General features: G+C 54.3%; 1 protein-coding gene across 6 annotated transcripts; it reads right to left on the bottom strand.

Annotated features, from left to right (window-relative positions):
• Positions 1 to 1,154: 1,154 nt before the first annotated feature.
• On the bottom strand, positions 1,155 to 8,397 carry gpr156 (G protein-coupled receptor 156). Of its 6 annotated transcripts, none has more exons than XM_089002587.1 (8): positions 8,268 to 8,397; positions 7,311 to 7,441; positions 5,738 to 5,848; positions 4,965 to 5,090; positions 4,759 to 4,854; positions 3,428 to 3,664; positions 2,827 to 2,985; positions 1,155 to 2,398 (listed from the first exon to the last, which is right to left on the bottom strand). In XM_089002587.1, the coding sequence occupies exons 2-8, from the start codon at positions 7,434 to 7,436 to the stop codon at positions 1,217 to 1,219; spliced, it is 2,037 nt and encodes a 678-aa protein (XP_088858713.1). In that variant the 5' UTR covers positions 7,437 to 7,441; positions 8,268 to 8,397; the 3' UTR covers positions 1,155 to 1,216. The 6 variants fall into 6 exon arrangements, with proteins under 6 accessions (XP_088858713.1, XP_088858709.1, XP_088858710.1 ...); XM_089002583.1 differs by having other exon boundaries at positions 7,311 to 7,446; positions 8,268 to 8,391; XM_089002584.1 differs by having other exon boundaries at positions 1,155 to 2,395; positions 7,311 to 7,446; positions 8,268 to 8,391.
• Positions 8,398 to 13,171: the final 4,774 nt, after the last annotated feature.

Genomic DNA, 13,171 nt, shown 5'->3' with positions numbered 1-13,171 from the left:
GACAAACCAAAATAATTATAGTAAAATAAAGCAAAGATGTCGAGAAAAGCTGTTTGTTTTGTATCCTTTGGCATTTTGTTGATCTCTTCAGTCTTATGTAAGTCAAAGGAGTGCTTCATTGGGACATTGTTGTTTTCTTTAGCTCTGCGTAAGGAAAATTACATTGAAAGGTGCACATACGAGGCTACAGTTTCATATATAGCTACAGATATTTTTTTAACTTAAGAAACATTACAACATTTGTTTCAATCAGACTATTTTGGTAAAATTGCTTTATTGACAGTAAATGTTGGCAGTAAATAGATTTGTTGTGAGATTGTATGATGGCACAATAATGCCTGAGAAATTATTTTTGCTAGCGTAACATAATTACTGTATAACAAAAGTCATTATTCACTTCTTTTGATTTATCTAGAGTGTGTAAGGCGAAAAGTGTGTATCTCAAAAAAAAAAATCCCATAGGAAACCATTAAAATGGGAATAATCCGTTCCCGGGTTTTCATAAAATATAGTTTTTAACTAAATAAGCCTTAAAACTACACACAACATACCTTATTCTATGTATTATAAATGTGCTATTGTATTGTAATAAAAGTAATACACTGCATTGTGGGGGTTTTTTCGGTCCCATCATAGTAAAATTATCAGCAAAAAGCTCCAAGTAGGCGATCGACGTGTGCATTCAATGAGAGGGGGTGTGCAAAGTAGCGCCGGCTGGAGCGCTGTTCGGTCGTGTTTTTCCGCCGAAGATCACTCCGTGATGTCACGTCTGGAACGCCCCTGACAGAGAAAGCGACACACAATGCATTTTGGGTACTTTGTTTGGTCTGAAAACTTTGTGCTGGATGAGTAACAAGAGGGCATCTTCTGAAGCCATTGTTTTGATTCTCGAGCAAGGCAAGACGTCCTGGCGTGACGTCACGAACAAGCGGGCGGGATCTTCTGAAACTGAAACTTTCTGAGGTCATTTTGAAGTAGTTTTGGGACACTAACTGATTTTTATTGGTGTTTTGCATTTGACTAAAATATCAGCCAACGTGTTTTGGGTATTTTAGATGCTATAAAACGTTTTTCTGATGTCAGTTAGACAACAAAAAAATGGTGTCGGTTGTCCTTTAAATGACAATGAAATACCAGATGAGCGTCCCCGCTGTACAGATGTTTTTTTTTAATTGAAAACTCGCATATTCAGTGACAACGTTGCTACAAAATGTATTTACACAAATGTTGGTTTGAGATCTACCTTAAACACCACCGGATGTGCAGAGCGGCAGAGTTTGTAACCTTCGTACTCGCTATCCTCGGAATCGGACGAATCTGTGGACAGCAGCGAACCTCGTTGCAAGCAAGAGTCGCAATAGGGTCTGTGGTAGTAACAGTATTCCGTGGAGCTGCTGGAGTCTGAATCCCAGTACCCGTGAAGGCCCTCACCGTGTTTGCGGGCAAGCTCCTTGCTCTTGCAACCCATCTTGATTTCAGATGTATCGACGGGCTGCGGAGAATATTCGTGAGACCTTGATGCCATACTTGCCTCTTCTTCATCTTTTAAGTCCAAATCACAGTTGGGAACGTTCCGGATGGAACCATCCCCTGAAACTCCTACTTTAAGGGTGAATCCCTCCACGTGTTTCTGTTGATTCTGACAACCGTCCCTTATTCGCCTCTCCGCGTGGAAACAAGGTGGCGTCAATCCACGTCTGGGCGAATGGAAAGGCGGTCGACGTTTCCGCATACCGTAGGGTGAGATGCTAGGGTAGCGAAAGACCACAGGAGAGTTAAGGGAACGCGATGTCCGCATCGAGATGGGTGAAAGTGGAGAATCCTCTGTAATTCTGCTTTGAGAAGACACCCTAGCTGATTTTAGAACGGTTGCCAAGACCGTGTCCACACTCAGTTCTTGGAGGATCTCCTGCAACTTCTCGCTACTAACAAAACCAGCTGGACTGGCGTTTGGTCCCAAGGGCGATGTTGGTCCACTGGTAAACGTTTCTTCTTGAAAAGGGTTCAAAAGTCTGTCGGATTCTCGGAGGGTGACACGTTCTGTCTTCTCGTCTGATGTTCCGGAAGATTGGAGTGGATCCTTTTCTCCAGACTCGCATGTGTCTACATCCAATCCACCGGAAGGATGAGATGGAGCAACGGCGGGTGTTACAGAATCTGGCAAAAGACTAGTTGACGAAGGAACAGAGGCAAGATGAGAGGAACCAGGCGACTTGACATCGCCTTGAGGCAGAGAAGCTGAAAGTTGACAGGACTGAAGTTCTGCGGTCTGAGTGGAGGACGACTGGAATTTATGCACCTCCTGCTCCTCCGACGTTTGGCTGGCTGATACCAGTCGCAGAAGTTTGTCTTTGGCTTTGCTCACCTGCTCTTGCAAGCTGTCAATCACAGCATTCTTCTGAAAAACAGCAAATAAAAATGAAGATTAAAAAAAAATCAGCGTTTCAAGAGATTCAACAGTCCCATCCCCATTGATGGCGGAATTTGAAGGAAAACACCTAAATAACGCGATGGTGAATCGTTGTGTGTTGCACCAAGACTACTATTTGATACTAGTTGACACGAATTCCCAGCAGACAAATCAGCCCATTTCCAACAAAGCTTGGGTGCCATTTTGTGCATTTTTGATGGGGCAATCAGAGCCAGGCATAGAACATTAGAGATAATAAAACAGAACAAAAGAAGTAATCAGATTAGCTTGAGGGAGTAGTCTGCTCTTCGGATGAGGAGCAAACGTCCGACACCTTCATGAAGTACAGATGACGGCTGAGGAAATCTTTTTATCGATGGACCACTCCTGTACGACGACTTGTGGCTTCATGGTACCTCGCTGAGAAGCTTTTTCATGGAGTTGTTCTCCCCGAGGAGGAAGTAGATATCTTCCTGACTGTAGACCGTAGGCTGACTTTTACTGGGGCTGCTGAAGTACTTGGCCATCTGGCTCGGGGTGTGGTGGTCCTCCTCAAAATGCCTCCACTCTGTCAGCTGCTCATTTAGACAATTGCAAAGAGTTAAAAACGAAAAAAAAATGCTTGTCTTATAATTTAACTCATTCACTGCCATTCGCGGGAATTGAAAAGCATGACTTGGAGCGCCATTTCCGAATGTATTCACGTTTTGTTGTTTCTTGTGGTGGGGGGTGCGTTTCAAGCTAGGGTCAGACCTCTGGCAATGTTTTTCCCCTCCCACGAGGGGGCCGCATTTGCCTTTTGTACAGCCGCCCCTACTTTCAATGCAAATAACTCCAGACCCATATAACTTAGTTAGTAGTTGTATTGAAGGCTTATGTAGTCCTGAAACTTAATATTCCGTTGCAATTTGAGTGAAAATGACAAAAACCCTGGCACTGGAGTGGACAAATGTGCACATTTTCTGGCAGTGAATGGGTTAATATAAATTGCCCCCATATTCTCTTGATGTTCCCAACCTGGGGTATAAAGAGCATGCAGTTGGTGGCGAGCGTGCAGATGAAAATAGCACCAGCCACGATGCTGTAGACCACGTTGGGCCACGCTGGCATGAAGATGGATACAGGGATGGCCACGCCGGAACAGAAGGTAACCAAGGAGACGGCGGTGAGGATGGTGGGGGACTGGTTGACCGGAGGGTGACTGACGTCGCTGGTCAGGCCGGCCAGATATGTGCCGTAAAGCAGTAGACACCCCTGAAAGAAGGACAAGGGGAAGAAATTGTTTTAGATGCTATAAAACGCATTACTGATGTCAGTTAGGAAACAAATAAAATGGTGTCGGTGGTCCTTTCAAGGACAACCGACATCTCCGGACAAGTTGTGTCCATAATTTGTAAAATGGCTTCAAATGACCTCTACTGAGCGTATTTTACAAAGATTCCACCGCACGTAGCGATATTTTACGTTTTAAGACTCGCGCTGAATATTCCGGAAGTCTTGATTTTGAGTTGGTGACGAGTCCGTACGTGACGTCACTGAAGGAACGCCCCTGACGGAAAAAATGACACATTGTAGCAGTCCTTCCATCACGTCAATATATTTAGCTGTACAGTGAGACCTCAACTTACGAACTTAATTGGTTCCCAGAGAGAGTGTGTAAAGCGAAAAGTGTGTATCTCAAAAAAAAATTACCATAGGAAACCATTAAAATGGGAATAATCCGTTCCCGGGTTTCCATAAAATATACTTTTCAACTCAATAAACCTTAAAACTACACACAACATACCTTATTCTATGTATAATAAATGTGCTATTGTATTGTAATGAAAGTAATACACTGCATTGTGGGGTTTTTTCGGTCCCATCATAGTAAAATTATCAGCAAAAAGCTCCAAGTAGGCGATCGACGTGTGCATTCAATGAGAGGGGGTGTGCAAAGTAGCGCCGGCTGGAGCGCTGTTCGGTCGTGTGTTTCCGCCGAAGATCACTCCGCCAGCCGTGGTGGGTGTGTATTATGAAAATAGTGCTTATTATAAGGTTTAATTTTCAGAAATTAGAGGTTCTTACGACGAAAAGTTTGTAAGATAAGGTGTTTGTAAGTTGAGGTCTCACTGTACTTGTTTGGTCTGAAAACGTCATGTTGCACCAAAAAGAGCCAGAAGAGGGCGACCAAGCTCCATGTAAGGAATTTATCAGCCTGTGGAAACGGGCTGATTAATTCCTCTATACGCTATAAAACGTTTTTCTGATGTCAGTTAGGAAACAAAAAAGTGACGTTGTCCTTTAAACATTCTTTCCAGTTAGCCCTCGATTGGTTATATTTGTCGAGAGTGGGGGGGATAACTTACCTTTTGAACAACTATAATGATAACCCACATATCCGAGTAAGCAGAAGAGCACGAATCAAATGGAGACAAAGAATAGGAGATTTTCTTATCCACCATCTAGAACGGACAAATAAATACCATTGCAGATGGGAAACCACACACAAAGGTAACAAATTCAGTTTTTAGAGCTATTTTGATGTTCATCAATCTGACTGTAGTTGACTTACCTTAACGACTGCACCGAGGGATCGAGTACAGCGAATGGGGTCTGTGAGGTTCCAGGCAGTCAGGACCAGCAGGTCCACCAGAATCAAGAGAGCCACCATGGCCATGAGTTGAATGTCTCTGATGATCTGACACATCGGAGTGTAAAAGGTGTGCAAGTGAATTAGTGGACAAGTGAATTGCTGAAAGAGCCTAAAAGTTTATTGAGTACATGTATTGCATTGTGATATTTGTAACCTTGGATCTGTGACGTAGATATGCTCCCATTTAGTACACTGTACTGCATTTAACTCATTCACTGCCAGACGTGTGTAAAAATGTGTCCACTCCAGTGCCAGGGTTTTTGTCATTTTCATTTTTAATTGCTGGACCCACAGAATGTTGAGTTTTAGGACTATATAAACATTCAATACAGCGTTAGAAACCTTAAACTCTCTTCTGTCATCTGAAAAAAGTTAATTCCTAAATTCTATGGTTCTGGAGTCATCTGAGCTTGAAATGGGGGCAGATTTACAAAATACAATACTGTACATATATATTGATTTATATAGCGCTTTAGCAACAGCTGACGCTGTAACAAAGCGTTACGATGGATAAAAAGCAAATTCTGCCCCCTCGTGGAAGGGAAAAACATTACCAGGGGTCTGACCAGCGCTTTATGATCACCCCCTCCCCTCCGCAAGAAAGACCTAAACCCGAACAAATTCGGGAATGGCGCTCCAGTGAATGAGTTAAAGTAGGTTGACAACAAGATCAACTCCACGATCATACCTACCACTCTTTTGTCAGGCACCCTCTGGGTGAACACTCGGTATAGGCGCCATGTTTTCCCTAAAATAGGTCCAAACACCATCGTGCTACCGAGACACAGGGTCCACACGCGGGCCTGTGGAGAATAAAATGTCACATTTTTGGCCCTGCAACACATTTTGGAGTATAATGTACCTCTTCAAAAAATTATTATGTATATTATATATTATGTCTGTGTAAGCTCTCTGTCGTACATCGATGAAAAGGTTTCTTCAGCCGTCATCTGTACTTCTTTGAAGGTGTCGGACGTTTCGCTTCTTATCCAAGAAACTTCGTCAGCAAACTAAAGTCTTTCTGGTAGTTTAGGCCCTATATATATATCCCTACTTCCCAGACATATTATATATTATATATTATATATTTTAAAAACGGTTTTCATATACTGTATAGGCGCATAGAATGATTAGATGTTACAATAGTGGATGTGGTTGCATTATGCATCTATTAGTTGGAGCTACATTAAAGGAAATACAATACAATTCAATACAATACAGTTTCATTTATATCGAAGTTTTACAACCTCTGCAGCAGTAATAATGCGCTTTCCAGAATATATGTACAGTAAAGTCTCGTTATATCGATATTCAAGGGAGTCCGAAAAAATATCGATATAACCGGGACTATCGATATATCCGACCCTGTTTGCATGTAATTCTCTCCGTGCGTGCATAGAAATAGTATCGATATAACCGGGACTATCGATATAGCCGATATCGATATAACGAGACTTTACTGTATATAACTCATTCACTGACATTGAAAATATAACATGGAGCGCCATTCCCGAATTAGCCGGGGTTTTGTTTTTTCTTGCAGAGGGGAGCCGATAAAACGCTGATCAGACCTTTGGCAATATTTTCCCCTCCCACAAGGGCGCAGCATTTGCCTTTTGTACAGCCACCCCCATTTTAAGCTCATATAACTCCAAACCCATATAATTCAAACCCATATAAATAACATCAAGCCATTAACAACCGTCACAAAGGTAAATAAAATGACTTTATTGTACAGTACAGTTTATTTCTTTAATGATAATACTCTATCACATTTATTAGACATAAAATAAGGTACATTTTGTGTAGTTTTAAGGCTTAGAAAATTAGAAAGTAGAAAATTACAGTAAAGTCTCGTTATATCGATATCGGATATATCGATAGTCCCGGTTATATCGATACTGTTTCTATGCACGCACGGAGAAAATTACATGCAAACAGGGTCGGATATATCGATAGTCCCGGTTATATCGATATTTTTTCGGACTCCCTTGAATATCGATACAACGAGACTTTACTGTATGTTTTATTGGGACTTGGGAACGGATTATTCACATTTTAATGGTTTCCTATTGGAAATAATTTTTTGGGATACACACTTTTCGCCTCACACACTCTGTCTGGGAACCAATTAAGTTCATAAGCCAAGGTACCACTGTACTGTCCATGTCAGTGATGACAAAGAGAGGAACTTACGATAGATATCAAATATCTTGACTAATTATTCGATTAGCCTTCCATTGAAGTGAGAGCTACTGTACCTACGTGGAGTACAGCTGTGGATGCTTCCATTTGAGGGTACGGTCGAGGGTCGGCAGCAAACAGGAAGCCGCTGCTGTACGTAAGAATACTTCCAAAGAGACTCAGGACATTTAGGTTGGGACTGGACATCTTCACTATCCTTGTAGAAAAAAAAAAAAAGATTTATATTGTGATCGAGTTCCGAAGAGATTATTATTGTGTTTGCGAATAAATGTTACCCACTCATTTTTATTGCATTTTGTGCACAAAAAAAGTCAATTTTTGAAACATTTTATTCCCTTAAAGGACAACTGACGCCCCCGGACAAGTTGTGTCCATAATTTGTAAAATCACTTCAAATGACTTCTACTGAGTGTATTTTACAAAGATTCCACCGCATATAACTATATTTTGCGTTGTAAGACTCGCACTGAATATTCAGGAAGTCTTGTTTTCGAGTTGGAGACGAGGCCTGACGTGACGTCACTAAAGGAACGCTCCTGACCGAGAAAGCGACACAATGCATTTTGGGTACTTTGTTTGGTCTGAAAACTTCGCGTTGATCCGCGTTGATGGCGAAATTAGAAGGAAAACACATAAATAACGCGATGGTGAATCGTTGTGTGTTGCACCAAGACTACTATTTGATACTAGTTGACATAAATTCCCAGCAGGCAAATCAGCCCATTTCCAACGGAGCTTGGCCGCCATCTTGTGCATTTTTGGGCAGCTTCATTGCAGTCCAGATGCCTCAAAATGACATGGAAGGACTTCTTTAATCGATTGCAAACATTTATGCTTTCCTCTTCAGAACTATTTTAATCATATTCATAACTGGAAACAAAAAAAATGGTGTCGGTTGTCCTTTAACTTTTGGATCTGATCATATGTCATTGTTTTACAAATTCCCAATCCATAGAAGTCCATTTTATACGCATGATGAGCGTTAGATTAAGCCATTTGAATATCGCGTTTCACCACCTGTTGTTTTTGAAACGAAGGGTGAAGAGCAGGAAGCAGAAGGCCAGCAGGATGCCACAGGAGAGCAGCGTCCATACCACAGCGCTCAACACTGGAGAGAGCGAGTGTCTCGGGACGTCCATGACCATCTGAAAAAAAAAAAAATCAATAAATACCCATGACTCATGATCATCTCAAAAAGACTAACAGTGCTTCACATTTTGATATTTTCGCCGTATTCTGAAATGGATTAAATTGTATTTGTGCGCATAATTTGACCCTAAAAAATGAGTTACATTTTTTAACTATATTTAAAGGACAACTGACGCCCCCGGACAAGTTGTTTCCATAATTTGTAAAATCACTTCAAATGACTTCTACTGAGCGTATTTTACAAAGATTCCACGGCATATAGCTATATTTTACATTTTAATTATTTGGTGACGAGTATGACTCGCGCTGAATATTCAGGAAGTTGTGTTTTCGAGTTGATGACGATGCCTGACGTGACGTCACGGAAGGAACGCCCCTGACCGAGAAAGGACACACAATGCATTTTGGGTACTTTGTTTGGTCTGAAAACTTTGTGTTGATACGTGTTGATGGCGAAATTAGAAGGGAAAAACAAATAATGTGATGGTGAATCGTTGTGTGTAGCACCAATACTACTATTTGATAGTAGTTGACACAAATTCCCAGCAGACAAATTAGCCCATTTCCAACAGAGCTTGGGCGCCATTTTGTCCATTTTCTGGGACGCTACATTGGAGTCCAGACGCCTCAAAATGAGACAGAAGGACTTTTTTAATCGATTGCAAACATTTATGCTTTCCTCTTCAGAACTATTTGAATCATATTCATAACTGGATGAGTAACAAGAAATCATCTTCTCCGAATCTGAAGCCATTGTTTGGATTCTTGAGCAAGGCAAGTCGTCCTCTGGCGTGACGTCACAAACAAGGGAGTGGGACCTTCTGAAACTCGGCATCTCCGAGGTCATTTTGAAGTAGTTTTGGGACACTTTAACTGATTTTTATTGGTGTTTTGCATTTGACTAAAAATATCAGCCTGTTTGTTTTAGGTCTTTTAGAAGCTATAAAACGTTTTTCTGATGTCAGTTAGGAAACAAAAAAATGGTGTCAGTTATCCTTTAAGTGATACATTAGTAAAACACAGTCTTCTTGATTTGAATACCATTTTTCATTGAATACTTTTGTAAATCAAGGCTTCACTCTACATTACTGATGTAGTTTTTAATGAAATGACAAGGCTGACACTCCTTTCGAACTCCATCAGGTTGGAAAACATGTCAGCTAATGATTAAAAAAAATCTGCAAGCGACATTACTCCTTAGAATTGCCTCCATACCCCCCCCCCCCCCCCCCCCCCCCCCCCCCCCCCCCCCCCCCCCCCCCCCCCCCCCCCCCCCCCCCCCCCCCCCCCCCCCCCCCCCCCCCCCCCCCCCCCCCCCCCCCCCCCCCCCCCCCCCCCCCCCCCCCCCCCCCCCCCCCCCCCCCCCCCCCCCCCCCCCCCCCCCCCCCCCCCCCCCCCCCCCCCCCCCCCCCCCCCCCCCCCCCCCCCCCCCCCCCCCCCCCCCCCCCCCCCCCCCCCCCCCCCCCCCCCCCCCCCCCCCCCCCCCCCCCCCCCCCCCCCCCCCCCCCCCCCCCCCCCCCCCCCCCCCCCCCCCCCCCCCCCCCCCCCCCCCCCCCCCCCCCCCCCCCCCCCCCCCCCCCCCCCCCCCCCCCCCCCCCCCCCCCCCCCCCCCCCCCCCCCCCCCCCCCCCCCCCCCCCCCCCCCCCCCCCCCCCCCCCCCCCCCCCCCCCCCCCCCCCCCCCCCCCCCCCCCCCCCCCCCCCCCCCCCCCCCCCCCCCCCCCCCCCCCCCCCCCCCCCCCCCCCCCCCCCCCCCCCCCCCCCCCCCCCCCCCCCCCCCCCCCCCCCCCCCCCCCCCCCCCCCCCCCCCCCCCCCCCCCCCCCCCCCCCCCCCCCCCCCCCCCCCCCCCCCCCCCCCCCCCCCCCCCCCCCCCCCCCCCCCCCCCCCCCCCCCCCCCCCCCCCCCCCCCCCCCCCCCCCCCCCCCCCCCCCCCCCCCCCCCCCCCCCCCCCCCCCCCCCCCCCCCCCCCCCCCCCCCCCCCCCCCCCCCCCCCCCCCCCCCCCCCCCCCCCCCCCCCCCCCCCCCCCCCCCCCCCCCCCCCCCCCCCCCCCCCCCCCCCCCCCCCCCCCCCCCCCCCCCCCCCCCCCCCCCCCCCCCCCCCCCCCCCCCCCCCCCCCCCCCCCCCCCCCCCCCCCCCCCCCCCCCCCCCCCCCCCCCCCCCCCCCCCCCCCCCCCCCCCCCCCCCCCCCCCCCCCCCCCCCCCCCCCCCCCCCCCCCCCCCCCCCCCCCCCCCCCCCCCCCCCCCCCCCCCCCCCCCCCCCCCCCCCCCCCCCCCCCCCCCCCCCCCCCCCCCCCCCCCCCCCCCCCCCCCCCCCCCCCCCCCCCCCCCCCCCCCCCCCCCCCCCCCCCCCCCCCCCCCCCCCCCCCCCCCCCCCCCCCCCCCCCCCCCCCCCCCCCCCCCCCCCCCCCCCCCCCCCCCCCCCCCCCCCCCCCCCCCCCCCCCCCCCCCCCCCCCCCCCCCCCCCCCCCCCCCCCCCCCCCCCCCCCCCCCCCCCCCCCCCCCCCCCCCCCCCCCCCCCCCCCCCCCCCCCCCCCCCCCCCCCCCCCCCCCCCCCCCCCCCCCCCCCCCCCCCCCCCCCCCCCCCCCCCCCCCCCCCCCCCCCCCCCCCCCCCCCCCCCCCCCCCCCCCCCCCCCCCCCCCCCCCCCCCCCCCCCCCCCCCCCCCCCCCCCCCCCCCCCCCCCCCCCCCCCCCCCCCCCCCCCCCCCCCCCCCCCCCCCCCCCCCCCCCCCCCCCCCCCCCCCCCCCCCCCCCCCCCCCCCCCCCCCCCCCCCCCCCCCCCCCCCCCCCCCCCCCCCCCCCCCCCCCCCCCCCCCCCCCCCCCCCCCCCCCCCCCCCCCCCCCCCCCCCCCCCCCCCCCCCCCCCCCCCCCCCCCCCCCCCCCCCCCCCCCCCCCCCCCCCCCCCCCCCCCCCCCCCCCCCCCCCCCCCCCCCCCCCCCCCCCCCCCCCCCCCCCCCCCCCCCCCCCCCCCCCCCCCCCCCCCCCCCCCCCCCCCCCCCCCCCCCCCCCCCCCCCCCCCCCCCCCCCCCCCCCCCCCCCCCCCCCCCCCCCCCCCCCCCCCCCCCCCCCCCCCCCCCCCCCCCCCCCCCCCCCCCCCCCCCCCCCCCCCCCCCCCCCCCCCCCCCCCCCCCCCCCCCCCCCCCCCCCCCCCCCCCCCCCCCCCCCCCCCCCCCCCCCCCCCCCCCCCCCCCCCCCCCCCCCCCCCCCCCCCCCCCCCCCCCCCCCCCCCCCCCCCCCCCCCCCCCCCCCCCCCCCCCCCCCCCCCCCCCCCCCCCCCCCCCCCCCCCCCCCCCCCCCCCCCCCCCCCCCCCCCCCCCCCCCCCCCCCCCCCCCCCCCCCCCCCCCCCCCCCCCCCCCCCCCCCCCCCCCCCCCCCCCCCCCCCCCCCCCCCCCCCCCCCCCCCCCCCCCCCCCCCCCCCCCCCCCCCCCCCCCCCCCCCCCCCCCCCCCCCCCCCCCCCCCCCCCCCCCCCCCCCCCCCCCCCCCCCCCCCCCCCCCCCCCCCCCCCCCCCCCCCCCCCCCCCCCCCCCCCCCCCCCCCCCCCCCCCCCCCCCCCCCCCCCCCCCCCCCCCCCCCCCCCCCCCCCCCCCCCCCCCCCCCCCCCCCCCCCCCCCCCCCCCCCCCCCCCCCCCCCCCCCCCCCCCCCCCCCCCCCCCCCCCCCCCCCCCCCCCCCCCCCCCCCCCCCCCCCCCCCCCCCCCCCCCCCCCCCCCCCCCCCCCCCCCCCCCCCCCCCCCCCCCCCCCCCCCCCCCCCCCCCCCCCCCCCCCCCCCCCCCCCCCCCCCCCCCCCCCCCCCCCCCCCCCCCCCCCCCCCCCCCCCCCCCCCCCCCCCCCCCCCCCCCCCCCCCCCCCCCCCCCCCCCCCCCCCCCCCCCCCCCCCCCCCCCCCCCCCCCCCCCCCCCCCCCCCCCCCCCCCCCCCCCCCCCCCCCCCCCCCCCCCCCCCCCCCCCCCCCCCCCCCCCCCCCCCCCCCCCCCCCCCCCCCCCCCCCCCCCCCCCCCCCCCCCCCCCCCCCCCCCCCCCCCCCCCCCCCCCCCCCCCCCCCCCCCCCCCCCCCCCCCCCCCCCCCCCCCCCCCCCCCCCCCCCCCCCCCCCCCCCCCCCCCCCCCCCCCCCCCCCCCCCCCCCCCCCCCCCCCCCCCCCCCCCCCCCCCCCCCCCCCCCCCCCCCCCCCCCCCCCCCCCCCCCCCCCCCCCCCCCCCCCCCCCCCCCCCCCCCCAACATTAACAAAATCCAAAACAAAAACTGTTAAGATTTCTGTCCTGAAAAAAAATGTGATGAAGGTAGTTATGTAAGGATGTAATTGAAACTGTCCAAGAGATATCATTTTTTTTTACAATTTATCGTTGGGTTGACACAACAGCCGTTTTTGATGATCTGTACAATAAAGTTTTCGAATAACACTTTTTTTTGTGCACTGAAAAATACAGATGCAAAGATCTACACATGTAAAACATTGTATCATTGTTAAATGGTCGAAAAGAAATTGGTTTGATACTAATTTTAGTGATTTTCTGATTGCACCGGAAAAATTGAAGACGAAAAGTTTGTAAGCTAAGGTGTTTGTAAGTTGAGGTCTCACTATACTTGCTTGGATAATAGGATAGAACATTTTGTGGATGGTTATTGCTGCTGGACGACGCTAGCAAATATATCTCTTTTATTTTTTATCGCGAGTTGAGAGCGTACAAGACCAAAGTTGTAATTTGCGCCTCTGACGAACAGAAAATGTAAACATAGACATGGACTGAGCAAAGTGCCTGCAGGCACTTCAAC

Source organism: Hippocampus bargibanti, linkage group LG08, assembly GCF_051943395.1.
Source record: "Hippocampus bargibanti isolate YZ-2025 linkage group LG08, ASM5194339v1, whole genome shotgun sequence".
Taxonomy (NCBI): domain Eukaryota; kingdom Metazoa; phylum Chordata; class Actinopteri; order Syngnathiformes; family Syngnathidae; genus Hippocampus; species Hippocampus bargibanti.
The sequence above is the reverse complement of the archived record's forward strand: the minus strand, read 5'-3'. Positions and strand labels throughout refer to the sequence as shown.